This window comes from Pseudochaenichthys georgianus, chromosome 5 (genome assembly GCF_902827115.2).
Source record: "Pseudochaenichthys georgianus chromosome 5, fPseGeo1.2, whole genome shotgun sequence".
Classification (NCBI taxonomy): Eukaryota; Metazoa; Chordata; class Actinopteri; order Perciformes; family Channichthyidae; genus Pseudochaenichthys; species Pseudochaenichthys georgianus.
In genome coordinates this window covers 21,181,448-21,190,235 of record NC_047507.1, presented here as the reverse complement: position 1 = coordinate 21,190,235, position 8,788 = coordinate 21,181,448, and the positions used below count along the sequence as shown (strand labels likewise).

General features: G+C 39.0%; 1 protein-coding gene across 2 annotated transcripts in view; it reads right to left on the bottom strand.

Moving 5' to 3' along the window:
- Window positions 1-218: 218 nt before the first annotated feature.
- LOC117447118 (sodium-coupled neutral amino acid transporter 3-like) overlaps window positions 219-8,788 on the bottom strand; it is a 42,249-nt gene continuing 33,679 nt past the window's right edge. For both annotated transcript variants that reach the window (XM_034083741.2, XM_034083742.2), the window contains 9 exons: window positions 7,007-7,089; window positions 5,655-5,713; window positions 5,124-5,270; window positions 4,227-4,306; window positions 3,696-3,796; window positions 2,986-3,110; window positions 2,742-2,886; window positions 1,664-1,767; window positions 219-1,032 (listed from right to left, as the gene is read on the bottom strand). In XM_034083741.2, the coding sequence (XP_033939632.1) occupies window positions 928-1,032; window positions 1,664-1,767; window positions 2,742-2,886; window positions 2,986-3,110; window positions 3,696-3,796; window positions 4,227-4,306; window positions 5,124-5,270; window positions 5,655-5,713; window positions 7,007-7,089 (949 nt within the window). In that variant the 3' untranslated portion in view covers window positions 219-927. The remainder of the gene's footprint in view (window positions 1,033-1,663; window positions 1,768-2,741; window positions 2,887-2,985; window positions 3,111-3,695; window positions 3,797-4,226; window positions 4,307-5,123; window positions 5,271-5,654; window positions 5,714-7,006; window positions 7,090-8,788) is intronic.

The following is an 8,788-nucleotide window of genomic DNA, read 5'->3' as shown; positions in this document are numbered from 1 at the left end:
CATCAAGTGCTTTATAATAATAAGAAAATATACATCTTGATCATATTGTGTAGGAATGTTAGAATAAATGTGCTATATACCACATACTTTCAGTGGTTGTACACCCTGCTCTGTCAGAGGTGGTAATGATAACACCTCCAAACCTTAAAATAACCACCAGCAGCACAACTTAGTGAAGTAAGCTAAAGGCTGCACACTTAAAAGAAGCAGCTCAATACTTTCCAGTATTTATGCTAAGCTAAGCAGCTAGTGTTAAGAATTTTCTTTGCAAGAAAAGTATTCACCAATCTGTGAAATAAATGTTGACTTTTCTCTGCAGTTGCAGTGTGGCAAATATGTAGATGTTGAAATAACTTAATAATAATAATAATAGACATCATAGATAATTAAACATCATAAAATAATTGTCTATCAGTCAATAGATTTTTGTCAATCTACAGTTAAAATGAGGGGCCTCAGGTTGTGTATTATGTTTAATAGCCGTTTTCAGATCAGAGATCATGTTAGAGACAACACAGAGTTGGTAAAAGGCGGCATATGCTCACAACCAACATCACATGGGAAGGCATATAAAGACAGCAGCTTTGTAAAGTGTTGCTTTATATTCTCTTACATCCACCTATCAAGGCACAGCCTCCAAATGTCAACAACCTATTATCAACTTTCCAGGAAAGTCTACTGGAGTGGATCGGCAGTCACTGTTTGGCAGGATGTACAGTACAGTGTAATGTCATTAGGGTGAGAGCTTTTGTGGAGAAATTGAGAGCCTTCCTGAACTCTAGACTCCTTCTCTGTGGCCGAAATTCTCTAATGGAGGAGATAGGGCATCTTCAACGTTCAACATCATTCAAAGTAAAAACTGTAACATTACAACATAGATCTAAATCAACAATAAAGAACCTGAAAGAAAAACATGGAGAGTGGTGCCTAGTGACCACTGCTGGTATTGCTGGAGCCAGATGTCCAATCCATGATGATAAAGCTCAGGCTCATGATCATAAACAGGACGCCTATCGTAGCGAAACAGACGGCCTAGCAGAGAGGAAGAGGGATTGAGTTAAAGATAGGGACAACAGGATGGAGAGATCATTAAGTACACCGGATGCATCCTTTTCCTAATATAACAATATTTACAGTGACGTCCATAGTAAACCATCGAATACCTGTGTAGCTTCAAACATACATACTGTATGTGTAAGCATTTGAATACAATCTTACATTATTAAATAGATATACCGTGTTTAACATATCATTACAATATCATTACAACTGTAAGCATGTTGTACTATATACTGTCTTATAGGCTTAAATTATATAAATAAATGGCATTTTCTGTTATTTTAGATACTATACATTTTTTATATTTATGTATATCTGTAAATAGCAGTTATAGTTACATGTTTTTTTAATATATGTGTATTTCTGTGTATATGCATTGAGACTAATGCTAAACTGTTAAATTCCTTGTATGTTTACAAATACTTTGCCACTAAAGCTGATTCTGATCATTCAGCACATTACATGTCTGTTAAAGCTTTCTGTTCTCTATTTTGTTCCCATTCACTGCAGAGCATCTTAAACATAGCATCTACAGAATACTGAAGCTAACCCTAAAATAAATACAACTGAACTTAATTTCCTGGCATTTTAAAGATATGCTTACCATGACTTTGGGAAATGAGGTCATTGGCTCCTCTTCTTTGGGTACGATACGAAGGTAGAAGACAGCAGGGAATATGAAGATGAGACAAGGGGCAGATGTGGCACCTGGAAAATCGACAAAAAGCCCAAGATTATTCATGAAACTCATTCTCAATAAATTCTCTGTCCATTCAGTTCTCATTAATTGCTGCTGCAAGTCCAACAGCACTGTGTGATGATATGGAAATTAGTATGAAGGGGGAATGAAATGTGTTTATTTGCATGCAACTCTTGTGGAAGCATTCTGCTCTTTGAGTTGGAAATTATGAGCAAAACATTAAAAACAGACTGTTTCTGGAACATACAGAAAGAGGTTTGATATTTATGTGAAAATATAAAGGAGAATGTAAATCTGATCTATGTTGTCATTGTCAATAGGGTCTCTAAATCAAAACAACCGCTCCTATGAGCTTGACAATACAGTCAGCCTTCTTCCAATTAAGATTACTCTAGTGTTCATCATTCAGGATAGTTTTACTGGGAGTCTAATTTTCTGCATGGAATTGTTTCTTATCAAAAACATGAGAACCCACTTAGTGAAACTGGTCGAACCACTGAATAAATCACTTCTAAAATCAGTGTTTCTCCCAAGCTCTTTGGCTGCTTTTGCTCGCCCCTGTTTCTCTCATAACTAAAGATCCAGACATCCCATGACTATATAGTTAAAATCAACATAAATAAAAAATATACTATAAAAATGTGACTAAAAACTGGATAGAAAGTAGATGTATGACAGCTTCTGGCAGACAACCAGAATGCTAACGTAACGGCATTCGAGGCCACCAACTGAAATGAACAGTTATCTTGTTTAAAATGAGTAACTTCTCTAGGTTTGTAAGAAACATTTGTGATAATGAAAGTACCCAACTTCACAAAAATATATAGGATAGTTTAGTTATTTGTAGATATTTTAATGCAGATATGTTCCATAATATATCTTTAGAGATCACTGGGCACCCTCTACTAGTAACTTGGTCTCTCTAAATGTTTGTGTTTTAATGCATCAAAACCACCCATCTCCCAGGGTTCGTCTAACCTACCGATGATCCCAAAGATGCCCAAGATGTTGGGGGCAAAGATGACCAGCAGGTTGATGAAAGTGAGCAGAACAACTGCAATGGCAATGTGACGTGGCCAGTTGAAGGTTTTGTTGGGAAACGCCATTTGATTTATTGCTCTCCGTACCTTGTGAAAACAAAAAAAGGCAATTGTCATTGGATGAGGAAAAAATAACTGCTTTAAGGTTTTTCCAAAAGTGAGTGTGAACGCTGAAGCTGTACTTACAGGAAAGAGCACAATGGGCACAGTGAGTGTGACAGCGGTGAGCACAGCCACACGCACGCATAAAATCAAACTGTCATACGGATCGATACGACTGTAGGTGTGAAGCAGCTCTGCTTCCACTTCACCTGAAATAGATCAGAGAGGAGGAACATAGAATAGGTTCTTCTAAGACCAGCTGGTAAAACATCATTTGTACTGAATACATATTAATTCATAAAGATATATAAGTATGTAAGTATAATATGAATATTAACTGGTATGTTTAAATCTGTATAGCAATAAGAACAATGTAGAACTTGGACTTTAATCACATCAAAAATAAAGGTTAAAATAAACTACTATTCTTATATATCAAATAAAACCTACATTGTTTCATGATGCATTTTCTTATGCAATAGATTACATTAAGATCTACCACATGACCACTAGAGGGGGTAGAGGCATCATGATGCTTTTCAGTCCTCAGGACTAATGTTCTGCAAGGACTTACTGTATCTTATCCTGTATCTTATCATATATATTTATATATATATATATATATATATATATATATTATATATTATAATAATGTGCTAATATCCTTTTATCCTCTTTTGAAAGCAAATCACAAGAATAAATAAATAAAAATCAGAAGCAAATGAGGATGTGTATAAGACTGATAGAGACAGAGAGACAGGATATTCTGCATTTGGAGGAGGACAAGGCCTCACCATAGAAAGTTAGGTATCCAAAAAGAGCAGCGAGGAAGTACATGCAGTACATGACTGCAATGGAGATGTTGGCCACATGCTGCATCTTTTTCTTGGTGGGACTGCAATCAGAAGATATTGCAATGTGATGTCACACACGCAAACATAAACCAACACACACACACACAAACCCACAAACACGCATTCACAGAAAAAATACTGTATATGCCCTTATAGAAAGCATTTAGCCGAGTTACTAATAAAATACCATCTTCAGCTGCAGGCTACATTAGATGCAGGAAAATTACTCAATAACACATCCCCTTAGGAAAACAAGCAACAGCGGTTCAAAGCAGGATGATACATTTGAAATTACGTTTAAAAAACATGCTACATTGTACAAGCAGTGCCAACACATTTCAAAGTTAAAGTAGTGCATGTGACTAGAATATGATCAGCCAAGGACAAAACAGAAACAGTGGCTTTCATCTTTGTTATGCAACTGATTTCTTGTCCAAATTATATCAGGGGTTTCCCATCATGAGAACATACTTGCGCAGCTCTGTGTAGATGGGCAGGACCTCGGGGTGGCACACAAAGGCGAATGCCAGGATGGGGATGGTGTAGGCCGTCTGAAAATGAACCCCAAAAGGTCACCATAGATACAGCAGCACCATCCCAGACGTCTTACCACCAACCTCGCGCTTTACAGCCCATTACTCCCTCGGACACATCACAGAGAGCTAATTGTTTCCCTGTGATTAACTTGGGCCTGGCTGAGGACCAACTTTAGCCTTTTTAAGAATGCCTTACTCGTAAGCTGCTAGGCAGCTGGGATTGGTCGCACTAGCCCGGGTTAAGTAAGCCTCACACATCTTTAAGGGATGCTAATAAAGACTTGATAGGAGCTATACGTTTTTGCTTATGCTCTGAAAAGTACAATAGTTTCAATTTAAGTAATGTTATGATACAATGGAATAAATGGAAGGATCTATCTATGAGAGACCTTCTACAGTCCACTCCTGTTGTGAAGGTAAGTGCTAAGTGTTACAATTAAGGGTACTAAGAGAAATGTCAAGTCATTCGCATTTCATTCATTACCCATCTTTATGGTCAACAAAGGGCAAACTTGATGAGCTCACTGTTAGTACAGAATGCCAAAGCAAATTGTATTCCTCTGCAGGAACAGACAGCTCAGGGGTCACCGTAAGTCTTTGAACCTTGCATTATTCACAGACTAATGTCGACCATTAACAGCTTGATAAAAGCCCCAATCTCCTCCTGAGTTCAACTGAGTGCTTCAAACCAGGTGCGATTTCCATGCTTGCATTGTGAACTGTCGCTGGCAACATGCTGAAGATGACTAAAACACAAGTTGGTGGCTGTCAGTGGTCATGGCAGTGGAGGTGGATTTGCACTTTCAGACTGAGTGACATGCGTTAAACCTACTTGTGAGTTGAGGTTGGTCATTTTTGGAATACAGGAAGGATCCGGATCCCCACCAGGATCCATGGCACTGACATTTAGCATACTGACAGTGCTATTGAATGCAAAGTCCGAAAATGGACACGGGGTATTGAACTTCTTGTAGATGACCTGTGCAAGGCAGACGAGAGGCGTTAAGAAGAAACAAAGGCTCTAAGACACGGCTAGCATAAAGACAGGCAGAAAATATGGCACAGAAAAAAAGAGAGAGGGGTTGGGGGAGAGAGAGAGATTCATGGATTACAGCCCACACAGCCAAATCTAGGTCAGAGAACCGACACAGGCTGGAACTGCAGCATGCAAACACTAGTCCATGGCAATGAGAGGAGCGGGGAATACTAAAGAGATGATGGGATGGTGAAAGAATTCTTGTTACAGACAGATCCCATTGCATCTGAATATTCTGCCTTGATGTGTCTGCCAACAGAATTGAAACAAGAAGAAAGACATCATGTCTAGTGAACATGCAGGTATACCAAGAGGCAGAGGACGTACCGAAATGAGGAAGAAAACCATGCAGCTCAGGGAGAAACCACTGGTGTATCCCAGGTATCCTAAAACACAAACGCTTCATTAGCATGTCTCTTTTTTAGGATAACATGGTTATGCTTATTCTCACATATATTACATAGAAAGCTTATATGAAGAAAATGAAGATGAACTCCGTTAACTAATCACCAGTGAGTTAAATATTTCTGCTGAACTATACCTCCTGCTGTATGTTCTTCAAGCCTTAAGGTGAGCTACACTGATGTACTGTTCTTGGTGTCAGAGCTCATAACTGGACACTAACTGCACCGACTGGCTGTTGTTCTTGATGTCTCGGCAGGAGACAGACTTCTTAAAAGAGGTCAGCCAATACGCCTTCTTATTCTCACTTCCAAACTGTCTCTCTCTGCTTTTCTTCCACTTTCCGTCTGTTTTGTCTCGTGTACTTGCTCATCTGAAGCGCTGTCACACAGACCAGTCACATGACACTCAACCAACCTCGCAAAAACACATTTCAGTGTGTCACAAGTGCAACACAGGCTTATTATTTTTAAGGGAGGAAATCCATGGCGGTCTAGCAGCTTGCTGCCAATTATCCGGCATGGCTACTCAATGAATTCAGGTGTGACTTAAAGAAGCAGGGGCATAAGCCATGTGCCAAGGGACATCTCAGGAGGACAACATTGGAATTGGTCACGGAAAGAAGAAGAGAGGGAGGGAGGAGAAAGACTCTTCCAGGAAAAATACATTAAATAAGGCAAAGTTTAGCTCTAACATGTAAATGAGCAAGCCCTTAAATAAAAAACTAACACATCCATGCGTGGTTCTAAATTGTTACTGAGAAGATCACTGAATAAACCTTTTCTGCATCAAGCCCTGCAGGATATTGGGAAAATTAATATCAGATACTACTCATATTTGTCCTCAAAAGTTTTGCTGCTTGCCTTTGGTGGCTAACGGTAAATGGACTGCATTTATATACCTCTTTTCCAGTCTTTATAACCCCTCAAAGCGCTTAACATATACAAGTCACAGGTGGCACCTTGCGTTGGGCCACCATGCAAGGTGTCACCTGCTCAAGGTAATACAAAAGCACACACATCCCTGCACTATTGGGTGTCAATATGGGGTTATGTATCCTTCCCAATGATACACCACCACACTACCTTATAGGTGCTACCTAAATAAACGTGCCTTGCCTTGTGCTGCTGTCATAATAGCTGAGCATTTTAGCTAAATGTTATATAGTAGTGCAAAATGTAACACAACACCAGATTTACAAGGAATCCCTGAGTGAAACACTACTGAGCATACTGAGCATCCCACTAAAGGAAGGATGTGATATTATATATACTCACCTAGCTGTTTCATGAGAGCCAGTGGAAATATTACTGCAACAGATACAATCATCACAAGGTAGTTCCCGTTCAGGTACCATTCACTGCAGAGACAGAAAGACACAAATAATACAACCCATCGATTAGGAAGTACTCCGCTTAAACACCCCTCTCAATCTTAATCCTCTTGAGCATTTGCATTGCATCAGATATTGATTTGGAAGACACGGGGGTAAAGTGGGTGAACAGCTAGAAAATCAGGTACACACAAATAAGGCACACTGTGTAAAAACAGATTTAATTAATGAGGTTTTTTGTTCTTTCCATCACCACCAATATGCCAAATCGAAGAGTTAGAGTAGAAAATAAGCCTCTTTGCTCCCCGTACCACTGGACACCGAGAACCCAGGGTGGAACACAGAGGTCATGTCCTGTGTTGTTTATGAGAGTGTTTGTAGTACAGGTTAATATCACACACAAATTACACATAGTATTTAGTGTTTAGACTGATTCTGGGATTATCTGGATTTAATATATTTTCCATTGACTACAAAAATGATTCAAACACAATAAGGAGGCCAAACATACGTCCACCAGAATAATGATCCTGTGTTGTGTGGAGAAGGCTTTGAAACAGTGTTTAAAGGTTCACATTTGAGATGTAAAAGTAATTATCAACATATTTACAATATCTTTTTTAGGGCTAATCAAAAATGGATTAGAGGTGTGGTGTTGTGATGGGGGATACCGACCTATGACCACCTCAGTGTGTTAAAAGTCTTAGATACAGCCCTGTTGAGAACTTAATTACACCATCACACTATGATTGAGTGGTTTCATAATGGCGAGGCTGGCTGACTGCGAGTGTATTATTATTTACTTATTAATTGCACTAGCCATACACAGTTTAACAGCATGATTAATACAGTATATCATTATGTGTTGCAAAGCAATCAATTTACTGAAGAACATCAAGAGAGAACCCATTAAACTTTAAAGGGAAATATTAACCAGAAAGGAATTCCAGGTTTTGGCTAAACCAAAGTAAATATCATTTACTACTATTTATGCCCCTTGAGGCTATTTTTTTTGGTTTCCACTGACTGACACAGAGTCAAGTGGATACTCACATTCGAAGTATAAACATTGTTACTAAGTGTAGGACATGAGTAATAGATGTTTGGCAAAAAAACATGACAAACAGACTCCAATGACACAACCTACCACATGTTACTGTCTCATGCACAGACACGCCTAAGTAATATACCTCTGTGAGCTATTTATAGACTGACACAGTAGGGGGGATTGATTTCATGATTTCTATCAGGTGGGAGGCTTAGCAGAGATGCTGTTGAACACACACACACACGCACACACACACATGTGCACATACACACGTGCACACACACATGTGCACACACACACATGTGCACACACACACACACACACGCAGAAAGAACAAGAGCACATCTATCCTGTAGTCGTCCTGCCCTCCGGCCATCTGGACCAGGGTCGCAGTCTCACCAACACTGATACACACATGCTCACAAACATATTTCACAAAAGCACAATCACTAATCATCACAAACAGTGAGTTGATAAGAAAATATAAATGTAGCAAATACCCTGATAAACTAGTTAAAACAACACACACACAAAGAGACAGCCTCAGGTGTTCATTGACCAGTGTCAGCAACGCACATGGAGAGTCAAATCCCTACACTGTAAATGTAGATAAAACAAAGAATGGAAATGCTTGCATGTGAAAAGATGGAAAAAATATATTTATAATTATTTCTTCAA